The 17,771-nt window shown below is 41.3% G+C and overlaps 1 protein-coding gene across 1 annotated transcript in view; it reads right to left on the reverse strand.

The window, feature by feature from the left end:
• The window catches only part of dgki (diacylglycerol kinase, iota), a gene marked incomplete at both ends in the record, with an annotated part of 61,646 nt that overhangs the window by 2,961 nt on the left and 40,914 nt on the right, over positions 1–17,771 (reverse strand). The window contains 18 exons of the mRNA XM_083906725.1: positions 1,299–1,419; positions 1,556–1,593; positions 3,184–3,209; positions 3,366–3,490; positions 3,593–3,633; positions 4,089–4,158; positions 4,995–5,039; positions 5,285–5,364; positions 6,401–6,501; positions 7,934–7,996; positions 9,972–10,084; positions 10,194–10,280; positions 10,378–10,489; positions 12,442–12,515; positions 13,968–14,030; positions 15,181–15,236; positions 15,436–15,514; positions 16,803–16,928. Coding sequence (XP_083762851.1) covers positions 1,299–1,419; positions 1,556–1,593; positions 3,184–3,209; positions 3,366–3,490; positions 3,593–3,633; positions 4,089–4,158; positions 4,995–5,039; positions 5,285–5,364; positions 6,401–6,501; positions 7,934–7,996; positions 9,972–10,084; positions 10,194–10,280; positions 10,378–10,489; positions 12,442–12,515; positions 13,968–14,030; positions 15,181–15,236; positions 15,436–15,514; positions 16,803–16,928 — 1,420 coding nt within the window. The remainder of the gene's footprint in view (positions 1–1,298; positions 1,420–1,555; positions 1,594–3,183; positions 3,210–3,365; positions 3,491–3,592; positions 3,634–4,088; positions 4,159–4,994; positions 5,040–5,284; positions 5,365–6,400; positions 6,502–7,933; positions 7,997–9,971; positions 10,085–10,193; positions 10,281–10,377; positions 10,490–12,441; positions 12,516–13,967; positions 14,031–15,180; positions 15,237–15,435; positions 15,515–16,802; positions 16,929–17,771) is intronic.

A 17,771-nucleotide genomic window follows, 5' to 3' on the forward strand; every position in this document is an offset into this window, starting at 1 on the left:
CCTTGAGAAGTAGGTCAAGGTCACCCATCTTCGAACTTGTCCAAGATACTTGTAAGAGGCACGGACAGTGCCAGTTTGGCATCAATACAATAAATATTTGTCAAGTTATCGCGTTGACAAGCTTGAAAAGTGCAGTTTTTGGCTATTTTTCAAGTTTCAAGTGCAGCCGTGACCTTGAAAAGTAGGTCAAGGTCACCCATCTTCAAACTTATTCAAGATACTTGTAAGAGGCATCCACAGTGCCAGTTTGGCAGCAATACAATAAATATTTGTCAAGTTATCGTGTTGACAAGGTTGAAAAGTGCCGGTTTTTGGCTATTTTCCAAGTTACAAGTGCAGCCGTGACCTTGAAAAGTAGGTCAAGGTCACCGATCTTCGAACTTGTCCAAGATACTTGTAAGAGGCATGGACAGTGCCAGTTTGACATCAATATGTCGAATATTTGTCAAGTTATCGCGTTGACAAGCTTGAAAAGTGCAGTTTTTGGCTATTTTTCAAGTTTCAAGTGCAGCCGTGACCTTGAAAAGTAGGTCAAGGTCACCCATCTTCAAACTTATTCAAGATACTTGTAAGAGGCATGGACAGTGCCAGTTTGGCATCAATACAATAAATATTTGTCAAGTTATCGCGTTGACAAGCTTGAAAAGTGCAGTTTTTGGCTATTTTCCAAGTTTCAAGTGCAGCCGTGACCTTGAAAAGTAGGTCAAGGTCACCCATCTTCAAACTTATTCAAGATACTTGTAAGAGGCATGGACAGTGCCAGTTTGGCATCAATACAATAAATATTTGTCAAGTTATCGCGTTGACAAGCTTGAAAAGTGCCGGTTTTTGGCTATTTTCCAAGTTACAAGTGCAGCCGTGACCTTGAAAAGTAGGTCAAGGTCACCCATCTTCGAACTTGTCCAAGATACTTGTAAGAGGCATGGACAGTGCCAGTTTGACATCAATATGTCGAATATCTGTCAAGTTATCGCGTCGACGAGCTCGAAAAGTGCCGTTTACACGTTTCTCACATTTCCCCCGCAAAAAAAAAATGCGTAAAAATTCACGAAAAATTCAAAAAAAAAAGTTTTTGGACAAAATTCAAAAAAAAACGCCTGGAGATATTCACCCACTAAACAATCCTGCAAAAATGTGAAGGACGTACGCGCACAGGAAGGTATTCATTTTAGTCCGGACGGACGGAACGATGCGAACGCTATATGCTAATTTTCTCTCTTTGGTGTAGGGGGGGGCGTTAATCTAACAGTGAAATAAAGACACAGACGTAATCTCGGATTATCTCTCAGCGTCCTCACCCTGGTTCAGGATGAAGCCGACCACGTCGGCGTGTCCGCTCTGAGCGGCGGCGTGCAGCGCCGAGCGGCCGCCGGAGTCTCGGACCAGCAAGCTAACGCCGCGACGCACGCACTCGGACAACTGTGGACACACACCGGAGGACAGATTGAGATTAAACACACAGGGTTAAACAAACCTGACACTCTGTGTGTGTGTGTGTGTGTGTGTGTGTGTGTGTGTGTGTGTGTGTGTGTGTGTGTGTGTGTGTGTGAGTCACCATGGACAGATCTCCAGATCGCGCCGCCGTCAACAAAGCTGTGAACACAAGAACACAGAAGACTCACGTTTCCATGGAAACAGCAGAACTGGGATTCTGAGGTTAAAGGATGATTCACGTGGATTATAATCTATCGTCAACACAAAGTTCTGGAATCTCCGTCAAAGTCGATCAAAGTCTATTCTGTGTGCTTCTACTCTACACAATTATTATCTCATTCTATTCCACTATGTCCTGTTTTTCAAGTCTATTCTATTCTATTCTATTATTCTATGCTACTGTTTTCTATTATCCAAGTTTGACTCCACTCTGTCCTGTTCTATTCTACTCTACTCAGTTCTGTTCTACTTTACTCTCTACTCTTGTCTGCTCTGTTTTATTCTATTCTATTCTATTCTATTATATTATAGTCTACTATATTCTACTCTATTATACTATACTCTATTAGAGTCTACTCTATTATACTATACTCTATTAGAGTCTACTCTATTCTACTCACCTCTATTCTACTCTACTCTATTATAGTCTACTATATTCTACTCTATTATACTATACTCTATTAGAGTCTACTCTATTATACTATACTCTATTAGAGTAAACTCTTTTCTACTCACCTCTATTCTACTCTACTCTAATATATTCTACCATGTTATAGTCTACTATAGTATACTATATTCTACACTATTAGATTCTACTCTACTCTATTATAGTCTACTCTACTCTATTATATTCTACTATGTTATAGTCTTCTATATTCTACACTACTCTATTATATTCTACTATGTTATAGTCTACTATATTCTACTCTACTCTATTATATTCTACTATGTTATAGTCTAATATATTCTACTCTACACTATTATAGTCTACTCTATTATATTCTATTAGATTCTACTCTACTCTACTCTACTCTATTCGATTCTATTATATTCTATGCTACTGTTTTCTATTCAAGTTTGACTCCACTCTGTCCTGTTCTATTCTACTCAATTCTGTTCTACTTTACTCTCTACTCTTCTCTGCTCTGTTTTATTCGATTCTACTCTATTATAGTCTACTCTACTCTATTATATTCTACTCTATTATAGTCTACTCTACTCTACTCTATTATATTCTACTATGTTATAGTCTACTATATTCTATTCTATTAGATTCTACTGTAGAGTAGACTATAATAGAATATAGTAGAATAAAGTAGAGTAGAATCTAATAGAATAGAATAGAGTAGAATATATTAGACTATAACATAGTAGAATATAATAGAGTAGAGTAGAATAAAGTAGTCTCTATTATATTATATTCTATTCTACTTGATTCTACTCTACTCTATTCCAGGTCTTAACTATGAATCCTGTATGTTGTGATTTTCTTGATTAATAAATAAAAATAATAATAATACAAAAGTGGAACAGGAAACAGGAAATGTAAAAAAAAAAAAACATACAAACATGAACGAGGCGAGAAACAGGAAACTGGTTTTTGACTCAAATCTTCCACAGAAATGTAACAAAATCAAAGTTTCACAACGAGTTAAAACATCTGCAGATTCTTCAGAGACGAGAGGACAAACAATCACTTTATCATAAATATTAATAATAAATAATGAAAACCTTTGATAATTGAATTACCTTGTTCATCTGGCGTCAATGGAGTGCTGCAAAAAATGACAGGAACATTTTTGGTTGATGTTTGCGTTATTTTGAACTCGTAGTTGACAAAAGTGAACAATGAATGGATTAAAAAAAAAAAGCATTTTAAGATAAAAACCTCAGATAGTGTAGAAAAACACTTTTTGCAGTACCACACGTACCCAGCAGAGGGCTCCACCACCAGGTCGGGCATCCCCGACGGCGAGGCCTGGTTCACCACAGGAGCCTCGTGGTCCAGGATGAAAACCTCGTCCTGACAGATCTCCGTCACAAAGTGAAGATGCTCCTGAGGAAAAAACGTGACTTAAAAATAACAAAACAACAACGACCACGATGATTTAACGTTGTTTTATTTTTTTTATTTTTTATTTTTTTAAATCGTACTGACCTGAGCTTTGTCGATGCGATAGAAGCGATCAGCTGACGTCGCTGTGGAGCAGAAACACGCACGTTAACAGGATTTATATTATTTAAAGGAACACTGCATATCATTTACCGACAAAAAATGTATATAGTGTCATTTTATTGCGATGCTAACACAAGTCATCGATGACAAAATGAATCGCAAACTATTTTGACTACCAACTTGGTGATTTTTTTGGGTCTTCTTATGTCGTCAAGTCCAAAATTATGATTAAATTGTTTTTCAGTCATAGTATATTAGATAGTATGTAATCCACAATTTGACCATTTTTTGGGGCAATATTTGACAAAAAGGTCAAAGTATAGTATAAAAAAATGAGTCCAAAAAAAGTTGTCCAAAATTTGACAATTTTGTCCCAAAAAGTTTTTTGGGCAATTTTTTTTGTCCAAAATTTGACAAAAAGGTCATAGTATATAGTATAAAGTATTTGATTTGTGTCTCGAGTGCTTGAGTCACTCACAGTCTAAGAAACTCCAGTTTGGAGAAAGTCGACTGGCTGAGCTCGTCCTGGGGAAACCTCTGCTCTCGTCCTGCAGACAAAAAAAAGAAATAAGTAGTGAATTTCAAATGTCGGGATTATTACAAAATTTGAAAAAAGTTTTTTTCCAAAATTTGGAAAAAGTTTTTTTCCAAAATTTGGAAAAAGTTTTTTTCCAAAATTTGAAAAAAGTTTTTTTCCAAAATTTGAAAAAAGTTTTTTTCCAAAATTTGAAAAGTTTTTTTCCAAAATTTGAAAAAAATAGTTTTCCAAAATTTGAAAAAAATAGTTTTCCAAAATTTGAAAAAAACATTTTTTCCCAAAATTTGAAAAAAAAATTTTTTTTCCCAAAATTGGAAAAAAAATGTGTCAAAATTTTTTAAAAGATAAATGTTTTGTCCAAAACGTGACTTTTTTTATTTTTGGCCCACAATTGTTTTCATCCAAAATTTGAAAAAAAACATTGTTGACAGTTTTTTTTAGAGTGCATGAAAAAACAAAACAAAAAGTGCAAACAAAAAAAAAGTACTTAAACTTATCGTAAAGAAATAAGTAGTGAATTTCAAATATCTGGATTGTTACAAAAGAATAAGATAATCACAGAAAATTGTTAATAGAGACTTTTCACTCGTCAACATGCAGTCCTGGTGATTTTATATTGAAGTGCCACAAGCAAAAAACAAACCACAAAATTAAAGGTAATTTCTGCGACTTTTTGAGACATTTTAAGTGTTTAAAGAATATATAATTTTTTTAATAATACAATTATCAGGATAACAAATTAATGTTTCGTCTCATGTCTGAGTGTCAGTCTGTAAAAAACATTTATTTACTTCATTTACAAAATAAAACTATTTATTAAAACAAAATTCAAGCAGTTTCATGTACCTGATAGTGCACTCTGTGGCCAGTAGATGGCGCCTGGTGTAAATCCTGGTGAGAATAACAGTGAAAGACATTAATCAATACATCAATGGACGTTTAAAAAGTTTTCTGACATGAGATGAAGTGAAAGAGCAGACGTCTGCCGTCTATAAATAAGTGAGAGCAGAGCCACGGCGCCACCTGCCTCATGAAATAATGATGCAGGCGAGAGACAGAGAGGAAGATGACGGTAATAACAATAACAATAACAATGATGATGAAGATGATGGAGGAGGAGGATTGTTTTAACCGACCTCTTGTAGTCGGTCGATGTAGAGTCTGCACGTCTCCAGGTCACAGTCTCCTCTCACCACCACGATCCCAACAGGAATGGCTGCAAAAAAAACACCAAAATATATACATTTAATTTAAAACTCTTTATATTTCCTTATCTTAAAAACTGTGGGCTTTAAAGTGGGTTTTTAAAAGCTTTGTGCAGACCTCACTCACCTCCTCCTGCACCAAACCCCATTAAAAAAAGCCTTAATTTAAGCTGAGGGACACAGACGCTGCTGCTCTGATGCTGCCTTCTTTGGCCACTTTGTGTCACTGAAGTAAATCAGAGGGAAAGATTCCAAACAAATGAGACGCAAAAATAACACTGGTGAATTGACCTGAAGGGGGCAGCAGATGATCAGCAGCTGCTGTGTGCAGTGACAGAAAAAATCACTGGTTTTGTCTATGGGGTTTGGTGCAGAGAGAAGACGTGAGACAAAGAGTCGGTTTACACTCAGAAAGGATTGTTTAACGGTGAAATAAAGAGGTGAATTTATTCTTAAGACATCACAGACTTTATGATTTTATAGACTATAGATTTTATGAGGCGAGTCTTTTGTTAAGTAGCTAACATTTATTTTGGTAATTATTTTGCAGTTATTACATCTTCCACTCTTTTTCTGTCATAGTCGTCCAAAATGTGACCTTTTTTTGACCTTCTTTTGTCCAAAATTTGACCATTTTCTTTGGTCCAAAATTTGACATATTTGTTTTAAATTTTTGTTCCAAAATTAGAAAAAAAATTTTTTTGTCCAAAATTAGAAAAAAATAAGTTTGTCCAAAATTTGAAAAAAAAAAAAAAATTGTCCAAAATTTGAAAAAAAATGTTTTTGTCCAAAATTAAAAAAAAAAAATTTGTCCAAAATTTGAAAAAACATTTTTTTGTCCAAAATTAGAAAAAAATAAGTTTGTCCAAAATTTGAAAAAAAAAAAATTTGTCCAAAATTTGAAAAAAAAAAATTTGTCCAAAATTTGACCATTTTCTTTGGTCCAAAATTTGACATTTTTGTTCACATTTTTGTTCCAAAATTTGACAAAAAAATTGTTTTTGTCCAAAATTAAAAAAAAAAAATGAATCCACGCTACACACTCACAGATATCACGTAGTCGCTCTTTATCGTACTGCAGTCGGTCGTACTCGTGGAGGCTGATGCGATTCACTCGCAGGCGAAGACGATCTGGAATTGCGTGAGGACTAAAAAAAACAAAACAAACCAAAGCGATGAAATCACGTTTATGACGACGTAGAGCGATGACGCGCACACATGCAGACATGCACGCACAGACACAAATAACATGATTGATGACATTTCTGGTATTTTCTTACAGTTTCCACAAATCAAAAACATGCTTAGTTTGTCCACTGCGGGCCACCGTACACACGTGGTGATCCAAAATGGCCGGCGCCTTATCAAAAAATAGACTTATTTCTCATTCTTGGTAAATAAAAAAAAGAAGCATTCATAAAATCAAAGTTGTAATTGATAATTATAAGTTTAAAGGTTGACATTTGATGAACTGCGGCTGCACATCAGCAGCTTTTTATGCCTTTATTTGTTCATTTGTGAGGTAGAATTAGTGTTTCCTGTTTTATTTTGGTAAGAGCTGATGAGCAAAGTTCATCAAATGCTTTATTTGCCTCTAAAAATCAAAACCTATTTAAATGAAAACAGAGAAAAATGATGCGTTAAATAAACATCAAACAGTTTTTCAGGTTAGAAAACAGAAACATGAAAGCAGTGATTCCCAAAGCTGTGGGGCGGGACCCGAACACGGGCACAGGAAAAGAAATCTGGGTCCCAAACAAAGACTTTAAGTCAGATTTATGTTTAAAATAACGATGAAAGTTTGAATTAATTTAGTAAACAATTCTGGTAAATTAGTCTTGTGACAGTTTGGGAAAAACACTGTTGTGTTAAAGTGACGACGCAAAACGGACAGGAAGTAAAACGTCGGGAAATTTGAAGAAAGCACATGAACAGGAAGTGAAGCTTCCGCATGCTGCCACACACACACACACACACACACACACACACACACACACACACACACACACACACACACACATATCTACAAACACGAAACAGACTCACATTTAACAACGTACAACACGACAAACGCTAAAAACAATAATTATATTTAAAAAGCCCTTAATTTAAACTGGTTAAGAATTGATTTAATAATAACAATAATTATTCATGTTACTGTCTACGAACGTGGTTAAAAAAAAGACAGACTTCATAAAAAATACTCACAAAATGACAAAACATTTATCTGACACACAAACATGTTACTGAGAAAATACAAATAAAATTGATTATTAATGGTTTTATGTGTGTTGCTGCCCACTGGTGGGCCCTGCAGGTATTGCAGGTGAAAAAAAAGTTTTAAATATGTCAAATTAAATATGATTTCTGACATTTTACTTGATAAATGTTATTTGTATAACCATCGTCACCGTTAATTTTCATTCACTTTGATGATTATTTGATTCATAAGACTTTACTTTGTACTTTTTTGCTTATTTTAAAGGACACACAGGCGACAGGAAGTGGCTGCGGACACAGACACAGACGACAGGAAGTGGCTGCAGACACAGACACAGACACAGAGGTTAAAGTACTTACACAGAGAAGGAGTCAGGGGGAGCAGAGAGGCGGCGCAGATCAGCTGCACACACCTTCTGAATACTACACACACACACACACACAGAGGAGGAGGAGAGGAGGAGAGGAGGAGAAGGATGAGAGGAGAGGATGGGAGGATGAGAGGAGGAGAGGAAGTGAGGATGAGAGAAGTGGTGGAGGAAAAAGGAAAGAGGAGAAAATGAAGCAAGGAAGCAAGGAGAGGAGAGGATGAGAGGAGGAGAGGATGGGAGGATGAGAGGAGGAGAGGAGGAGAGGAAATCAAGGTAAGAAGGAGACAAGAGAACAGGAAGGAGGAGAAGGATGAGAGGAGACGTGGTGGAGGAAAAAGGAAATAGGAGAGGATGAGGGGAGAGGAGAGGAGAGGAGGAGAGGATGTGAGGAGAGGAGAGGAGGATGAGAGGAGAGGATAGGAGAGGAGGAGATGAGAGGATGAGAGGAGAGGAGAGGAGGAGAGGATGTGAGGAAAGGAGAGGAGAGGAAGAGAGGAGAGGAGAGGAGAGGAGAGGAGAGGAGAGGAGAGGAGAGGAGAGGAGAGGAGAGGAGAGGAGAGGAGAGGAGGAAAGGAGGAGACGAGAGGAGAAGTGGTGGAGGAAAAAGGAAAGAGGAGGAAATGAGGGGAGAGGAAGCAAGGAGAGGAGAGGATGAGAGGAGGAGAGGAAATCAAGGTAAGAAGGAGACAAGAGAACAGGAAGGAGGAGAAGGATAAGAGGAGAAGTGGTGGAGGAAAAAGGAAAGAGGAGAGGATGAAGGGAGAGGAGAGGATGGGAGGAGATGATGTGAGGAGAGGAGGAGATGAGAGCATGTGAGGAGAGGAGAGGAGAGGAGAGGAGAGGAGAGGAGGATGGGCGGAGAGGAAAGGAGGAGAGGAGGAGATGAGAGGATGTGAGGAGAGGAGAGGAGAGGAGGAGAGGAGAGGAGAGGAGGAGAGGAGGATGGGAGGAGAGGAGAGGAGAGGAGAGGAGGAGAGGATGTGAGGAGAGGAGAGGAGGAGAGGAGGATGGGAGGAGAGGAGAGGAGAGGAGAGGAGGAGAGGATGTGAGGAGAGGAGAGGAGGAGAGGAGGATGGGAGGAGAGGAGAGGAGAGGAGGAGAGGATGTGAGGAGAGGAGAGGAGGAGAGGAAGAGAGGAGGAGAGGAGGATGAGAGGAGAAGTGGTGGAGGAAAAAGGAAAGAGGAGAGGATGAGGGGAGAGGAGAGGATGGGAGGAGAGGATGTGAGAAGAGGAGGAGAGGAGATAGGAGAGGAGGATGAGAGGAGAGGAGGAGAGGAGACATGAGGATGAAAGAAAAGGAAATGAAGGTAAGAAGGAGACAAGGAAACAGATAAGGAGGCAAGGAGTAATGGAAAGGAAATTAGGAGGAGAGTGGAGAAGAGATTACAGAGAGAGGACGAGGAGAAGGATACGAGGAGATGAGGAGAATTGGAAAAGAGGGAATAGGAAGAAGAAGAAGAAGAAGAAGGATGAGAGAGGAAGTGGCAGAGGCAAATGGGAAGGAGGAGAGGAGGAGAAAAGGCAAAACAAAGGAAATAAAGAAGAGAAGAAAGAAGAGAAATAAACGTCAGCAAAGTAAATCAAGAACAAAAACAGATCATCGGCGTCAGAGGAACGAAGGGAGCGAGGGAAGGAGAGAAGAGAAGGAGACAAGGAGAGAAGGATGGACAGATGAATTTTGGACAAACATGAAGCAGAAAAACAGACGACGTTTCCAGAGTGATTGACAGCAGCTCTGCAGACGGAGGAGGAGTTAGTTTGAACATCAAAGACACAAGCAGCTGTGAGGACAGGACGTCCACCACAACAGGGACACACGTGTGTGTGTGTGTGTGTGTGTGTGAGTGTTTGTAGTCCTTATGTTGTGGGGACCTATCACATTATGGGGAGTCAAGTCCCTAAAATGTACATGACTTCATTTTAAGGTGAGGACGTGTTTTAAAGTTAGGCTGAGGTCAAAGGTCAAAGGTCAGGGTTAGGTTAAGGTCAGTAGTAATGTGTGTGTGTGTGTGTGTGTGTGACTCACTCGTTGAGCAGCGGCACTGAGGTCCGTCTCTTGCTCTTCTGAACCATGTTGGCCTGATTTCGGAGGGAGATGCGGAGCGTGGAGGGGGCCAGACGACACGGCTCGCCGTCCACCTACGCACACACACAAAGAAACATTGGAGCTGCTGCTGTTCCAGCAAAAACGCAGCTCCAATTCAGCCTGGAAACAACATCTGCTGTGTGTGTGTGTGTGTGGACGCACCTGCACAGGTATGGTCTTGAAGGTAGTTAGCACGACTTCCCTGCACTGATGCAGTCGCTCCCCGTGACCACCGACCTGCAGCGCCGCCTGGTGGACAGGAGGGAGAGACACAAGCGTCGCATAGAAACAAGAAATACGTTTTTTTTATATCTCTTTATTCCTTTTCTTTTTCCGTTCCTCTCACCAGTGACGCCATGGTGAAGCCGATGACCTCGATGCAGCCGTCGTCGTGACGCTGCGGCTCAAAGTCGCGGTGGTCGCCCGTGTTTCCCCACGGCATGGTGCCAGCACAGTACCTACACACAAAAACAAATCTTTTACGTAACATCGTACGTGAAATTCCACCACTCGTCGTTCCTTCTCTTCAAACATCGCCATTTCTAGATCAACCAAACTGGATTGGACCACTTCTTCTTGTTCCTCACTTCCGATTGGTTTTCTCCCCCAGTTGCCCCGCCCCCTTTTCGCCATTTCCCGTCTACTTTTTACGCGTCGACGAAAGTGTCAGTTCACTTTTTTACGTCATAGTTGTCGTCAACGAAATGAACACCTCTTGCAGCTGAGAGGGATGAGGGACGATAGCCCCCTCTGCTGGACAACGTGGTAATTACTTAATTAGGACTAAGACAGCTAGCAATTCAGCTACCGGCCCTAGCGAACTCTCTGTAAATTAAGCTAACTTTATAATACAATTTGCCTTTTAAGAAGAGCAACTTGAGTCTCGACGGCTCTCGTACGTCACGTGACGCATATGCAACGCGACGCTGGACTGCGATTGGCTGCAACGACGCTATCGCGTGACTGTATCGCGATGTTGTTCACCAAAGCTAAAGCGACGCAAAGTTGACTTAGAAAATCGTCAGTTCCGGAGCGACCATAGGACAGCTAGCTATTCAGCTAGCTATTCAGCTAGCAGCCCTAGCGAACTCTCTGTAAATTAAGCTAACTTTATGATACAATTTGCCTTTTAAGAAGAGCAACTTGAGTCTCGACGGCTCTCGTACGTCACGTGACGCATATGCAACGCGGTGCTGGACTGCGATTGGCTGCAACGACGCTATCGCGTGACTGTATCGCGATATTGTACGCCAAAGCTAAGGCGACGCAAAGTTGACTTAGAAAATCGTCAGTTTCGGAGCGACCATAGGACAGCTAGCTATTCAGCTAGCTATTCAGCTAGCAGCCCTAGCGAACTCTCTGTAAATTAAGCTAACTTTATAATACAATTTGCCTTTTAAGAAGAGCAACTTGAGTCTCGACGGCTCTCGTACGTCACGTGACGCATATGCAACACGACGCTGGACTGCGATTGGCTGCAACGACGCTATCGTGTGACTGTATCGCGATGTTGTTCACCAAAGCTAAAGCGACGCAAAGTTGACTTAGAAAATCGTCAGTTCCGGAGCGACCATAGGACAGCTAGCTATTCAGCTAGCAGCCCTAGCGAACTCTCTGTAAATTAAGCTAACTTTATGATACAATTTGCCTTTTAAGAAGAGCAACTTGAGTCTCGACGGCTCTCGTACGTCACGTGACGCATATGCAACGCGGTGCTGGACTGCGATTGGCTGCAACGACGCTATCGCGTGACTGTATCGCGATATTGTACGCCAAAGCTAAGGCGACGCAAAGTTAACTTAGAAAATCGTCAGTTCCGGAGCGACCATAGGACAGCTAGCTATTCAGCTAGCTATTCAGCTAGCAGCCCTAGCGAACTCTCTGTAAATTAAGCTAACTTTATGATACAATTTGCCTTTTAAGAAGAGCAACTTGAGTCTCGACGGCTCTCGTACGTCACGTGACGCATATGCAACGCGACGCTGGACTGCGGTTGGCTGCAACGACGCTATCGCGTGACTGTATCGCGATGTCGTTCACCAAAGCTAAAGCGACGCAAAGTTGACTTAGAAAATCGTCAGTTCTGGAGTTAGCGGACAGAGAAATATTGACTTATTTTACTGTTTACTGTCTAAGACAGCTAGCTATTCAGCTAGCGGCCCTAACAAACTCCTAACTAACTTTATAATACAACTTTTAACCTTTTAAGAAGAGCATATGCAACGGGGTGCTGGGCTGCGATTGGCTGCAACGATGCTATCTCGTGACTGTATCGCGATATCGTTCGCCCAAAGCTAAAGCGACGCATATTTGACTTAGAAAATCGTCAGTTCTGGAGCGAACGGACAGAAATATTGACTTGTTTTAGCGTTTACCGTTTAATGACGGTGTACTGAGTGTGTTCACCCACCTGGGAATGTTTAGAAACACGATGCACTGGAACTTCAGCTCCTGGATCTTGGGCGTCAGGTCTGTGCCGTCACACTGAGGACACACACACACACACACACACACACACACACACTCTGTGACACAACAACAATGCGCCCACATAATTAAGACGCAGCGACGCGAACAAGTCGAGACACGGGGGCCCCTGAAAACGCCTCGTCGTCGTCGTCAGGACTTTCCTGCTTTAGCTGATTTTTTCCACTCTCAGATCCTTCGTGTCGCTACACGCCGCCGCCGCCGCCTCACTTCTCACTTTTCACACAGTCTCGGTTTCAAAGCTCTCACTCTCTCGACCCTGAAACTGTTCCGATGTGAGACGCGGAAAGTAAGTGATACAGGTGAAAGGTCACGTGACAGAGCCGCTCACTTACGGTAACTCATGAGACGCGACGACACTGTGGGTCAAACCACCGCTAACTGCGATTATTCTGACATAATTTTTCATTTTTCAGGGTCATTCATTTGGCAAAGGTCTATCAGGACGATATCTAGGAAAACGTCTCTTGGAGCTGTCATCTAAGCGCAACAGAAAGGCGGCCATTTTGGATCAAACTGCCAATTTAGCTTATTCCGCACACATTGTACTTGAGCAAACTTCATCTAAAGCTTTAGGGCAGACGACTTCAAACTTGGTGAGGTCACTCTGGACAAGATAAGGATTGAATGTTGTTAAAAGATTCACCGAATGTCACACCCTTTTGCCACTAGTGGGAGCCAAATTTGCAGCTAATTCTCTAAACCTCGCAATGAAAGGTCCGATCACAACCAAACCAGCAACAGCTAACTAGCTTTAGCAATGGCTAATGCTATGTGTGCTAGTGCATTAGCATTGCAATTATGCAGTAGAAATCAATGGAAGGTCCGATCACAACCAAACCAGCAATAGCTAACTAGCTTTAGCAATAGCTAATGCTATGTGTGTGCTCATGCATTAGCTATTGCACTTGAGCAGTAGAAATCAATGGAAGGTCCGATCACAACCAAACAAAGCAATAGCTAACTAGCTTGAGCAGTGGCTAATACTATGCGAAAACATTTTTTGGGGTGTACGCTTCTTTGTGTTTTTAGTCAAACACCAACCTCTGCCTGACAGAGACAACACTGTGTGAACTCATTTGGTTTGAAACTCAGAGAGATTTAAAAGTTACGTACTACAGCTTTAAGTCTGAACAGTAGGAGGTGGGACCGGGGGACATTTTCTGCTTTGTTTCCGTACGTTGGTTTGTGATGAGCGCGGAGGTCAGAGGTCAGAGGTCAGAGGTCGGAGTCAGTGACAAGAACAGCACAATCTTTGGTTCTGCGGGTGAGAAACTCGGTGTCCCACTGAAGGACACTTTCATGACAAGGATGATGGACGGTCGGCTGAAGGACGGCTGTTTAATCACCTGCTTGACCTGCGGCCTGGACATGTCCACACGGGCAACGATACCAGAGAGAGTGTGTGTGTGTGTGTGTGTGTGTGTGTGTGTGTGTGTTTACACTCACCACCACTCTGACGTGCTTAGACAAATCCCTGGAGCTTCTCTGCAGGAAATCTGAGAATGCAGCCTGTACGTAGACACACAACACACACACACACACACACACACACACACACACACACACACACACACACAGAAAAGCAGAATTACGTTACATTCATTACAGTTCACTCATTAAAAAGACATCGCTACACCTCTCGTCATTTCTTCCTACCGTTTCACAGCTTCATTGATTTAAAAACCCTGGTGGTTAAAGCTTTGACTTTTAATGACAAAAACAAAGCAAAAACAAACAAAAAAGATGGGAAAACAACAGATTTTTATAGATCAATAATTACACAGTCTACACCAGCGCTAGAAGAAATGAAACTTGAACGCAACGAAACACAGAAAAACCCATTTATTGTGTTTAAAAGTTGTGCTTATGAAGCAATGCTAAGTCAGTGAAGATGTACTTCCTGTTGCCAGTAGGTGGCGCTATGACAAACAATTTTGCCAGTTCAAAAACCCCACAAATTTAGCAAACATCTATCAGGACGAGATCAAGAAAAAAGTCTCTTGGAGTTGACGCCTAAGCGCAACACTAAGGCGGCCATTTTGGCTCAAACTGCCAAATTAGCCGATTCCGCACACGTTGTATTTGAGCAAACTTCTCCTCGAGCTTGAGGGCTAAACGACTTCAAACTTGGTGAGGTCACTCTGGACAAGATAAGGATTGAATGTTGTTAAAAGCTCCACCGAGTATCACATCATTTTGGCACTAGGAGGCGCCAAAGTTGCGGCTAATTCTAAAGTCTACACGAGCGCGAGAAGAAAATGAAACTGAGCTAACACGTGTCAGTGAAGGTGTACTTCCTGTTGCCAGTAGGTGGCGACCTACTATGACTTCATCCTGGACCATTTTTGCCCGTTCAAAACCCCACCAGGTCAAGGGCTGGGCTACCCCTGAGCAAGGCACCCAATCCCCACTACTCTATGGTAACTATATACACAGAATTTGGGTCATTTTGTGTTCCAGCTAGGTGGCGCTAAAGTGACTCACAAGTAGTCAGTAGACAGTTTGACATGTGGTTTATCGGACACTCCAAAAAAAGCAGACTTCCTGTTGGGGGCGTGGCCAAAAACGGCAAAGTACTTTTACACGTTCTCATCAAGTTTCATACACCTGGGTTATTCCTGCTTATATACTGTGTGTGTGTGTGTGTGTGGACACTCACTCCTGCATAGAACATCTTGTTGCGGAAGCGACTGTTAAACTTCTCTGGATTTGCCTCTGGACAGAAACAGAAGGAGAACACGTTAAAAAAAAAAAGAAAAAAGAGAGAGGCTTTAAATAACAGAGCGAGAGAGAGAGAGCGTCACTCATTAGTGAACGTTCCCCATTTAAATATTTCATCCTCATTCTCCTCGTCTTTGCTGAGCCGACGCATTAGCATCGGAGTATAAATAGAGTTAATAGTTTCACTCCTCACCTCTGGACTCGTGGAACTCGAGCGTGACGTGAGCGTCGAAGCCCAGGCTGAAGTAGTTGTTGAAGACGTTGAGAGGAAGCTGAGGGAACGCGGCGGGAAAACATGACATTAGTGCGTTAGCGGAAATAATACACGGCAGCTCGTATCCTGATTTAGCCTCATCACATCTGTCATTTATCTCCGTTTGTTTAGCGATTAGCGCTTTAAAAGAAGCAGACGTGCACTGAGGCGTGGCCTCGGGTATTTTAATAATAGATAGTGAGTCAAAAAAACAAGTCAAGTTATTGTAAAATATTTAGTGCTGGGCACGTTAACGGCGTCAACGTTAGCGCATGGTGCGTTTCCATGACGAAAACACGCCATGTTTACGTTACTTCTGATTGTTAAAGTGAGTCTCTAAAGTAACGCTAAACTTTGTAGCGCTGCTCTTTTCGTTCAATAAACAGAACGCCCCAGTTGGACTGTAGGCATGCTAACGGTGCTAACGCAGCTACCGGAGCTAACAGACAAGCTGTGCCTGGACAGCGGTGGCGCGGCACGTAAACATGACATCGCGCGTGTCTTTTTCAGGTCAGTCGTCATAGAAACGCGTCATGTGTTAACATGCACTAACGTTGACGCTGTTAACGTGCTAACGTGCCCAGCACTAAAAATATAGCGTACTTAGATAGATAGTTTGCTAACTATCTTGGATAAATAGATTATTCGATAACTAGCTTAGATAGATAAATAGTTGCTAGCTAGCTTAGAAAGAGGTAATTTACTAACTAGCTCAGTTAGATGGTTTGCTAACTAGCCTAGAGAGATAGTTTGCGCCATGTGTTAACATGCGCTAACGTTGACGCTGTGTCAGCACTAAAAATATAGCGTACTTAGATAGATAGTTTGCTAACTATCTTGGATAAAAAGATTTTTCGATAACTAGCTTAGATAGATAAATAGTTGCTAGCTAGCTTAGAAAGAGGTAATTTACTAACTCGCTCAGTTAGATGGTTTGCTCACTAGCCTAGAGAGATAGTTTGCGCCATGTGTTAACATGCGCTAACGTTGACGCTGTGTCAGCACTAAAAATATAGTGTACGTAATAATCTGATACTAAAAACAGAGTGATACAAGAATCTAGAGTGGATAATTTAAATAAATTTGAATTTGAATCTGCGAAGAAGCAATTCCCTGCATCTCCCTGGTGGTCCGTGAGGGTACTGCAGGTGAAAAACGATGCACACTATGACTACTGCCATTTCTGACCTACCTGTCTCGTCTTCCCTCGAGACAAAAACAAAACAAAAAAGCTCTGCTACTTTTACAAAAACTACGCTAAAATTGGATATTAAGACTAGATTAAGATTAAAAACCTGAGCCCTGACCTTCTGCGTGCCCTCCTCCGGCTGGGCGGCGCTCTTCTCCACCTGCAGGTTCCACCTGTCCAGCTGCACCACCGAGCCGTCCTCCACGTGACACAGGACCTTGGACACGGGCTCGTCCGTGTAGCCCTGCAGACGACAACATAAAAGGAAGTTTCAACGAATTTACCACGCAAAGAGTATGAATGTAAGAACAGATTGTCTCTTCAAATTAAAGTGTTTTTCTTTGCCGTCACCAGTGGCAGCTGCGAGAAAGAGGATGACAAAGTGTCGTGCAGTGAAAGAGACAAGAGGACAAACTGTGGACACGCTGATGATAAGTGACTGATGACACACACACGATGGCAGATAGGAGTTTTCACGCAGCGCCGTCTTTCTTCAAAGCTTCTCTATCAGGAATGAATCTGCTAAAACTGCAGCTTGAGACGCCGGCTTCTTTCACTCGTCCTTCATCGGTCACGCGATGAGCATCGCTGCTGATTCTCTTGAACAGATCCCGATCCGATGAAATTCTATAATTTGATTCAATTCGGTGTTGATCGATTTAGAGATTTGTCACTTTCTATAGCAACGGCTTTGTTATGAAAGAGATTCTCACAGAAGTAATGCTGCAAAACGTCAAAAATTACCTTAATTCTTGGTAAGTTTTATTTACTATGACCACTCAGTGTATAAGCACAGATGTATATTCAAATCTAAACTAAATTATAAACTTGATTAAGTTTAAAATATCCATATAGTTCGCTAACTAGCTTAGAGAGACAGTTTGCTAGATCGCTTAAATAGCTAGATTATTCAATAACTAGTTGGATAGATACATAGTTTGCTAGCTAGCTTTGAAAAGGATAATTCACTAACAAGCTCAGATAGATAGTTGCTAACTAGCTTGGAGATAGTTCGCTAGATAGTTTAGATAGTTCACTAGCTAGCTTAGATAGCTAGATTATTCGTTAACTATCTCAGATAGATAAA

The sequence above is a fragment of the Microchirus variegatus genome (genome assembly GCF_963457635.1).
Source record: "Microchirus variegatus genome assembly, chromosome: 20".
NCBI lineage: Eukaryota > Metazoa > Chordata > Actinopteri > Pleuronectiformes > Soleidae > Microchirus > Microchirus variegatus.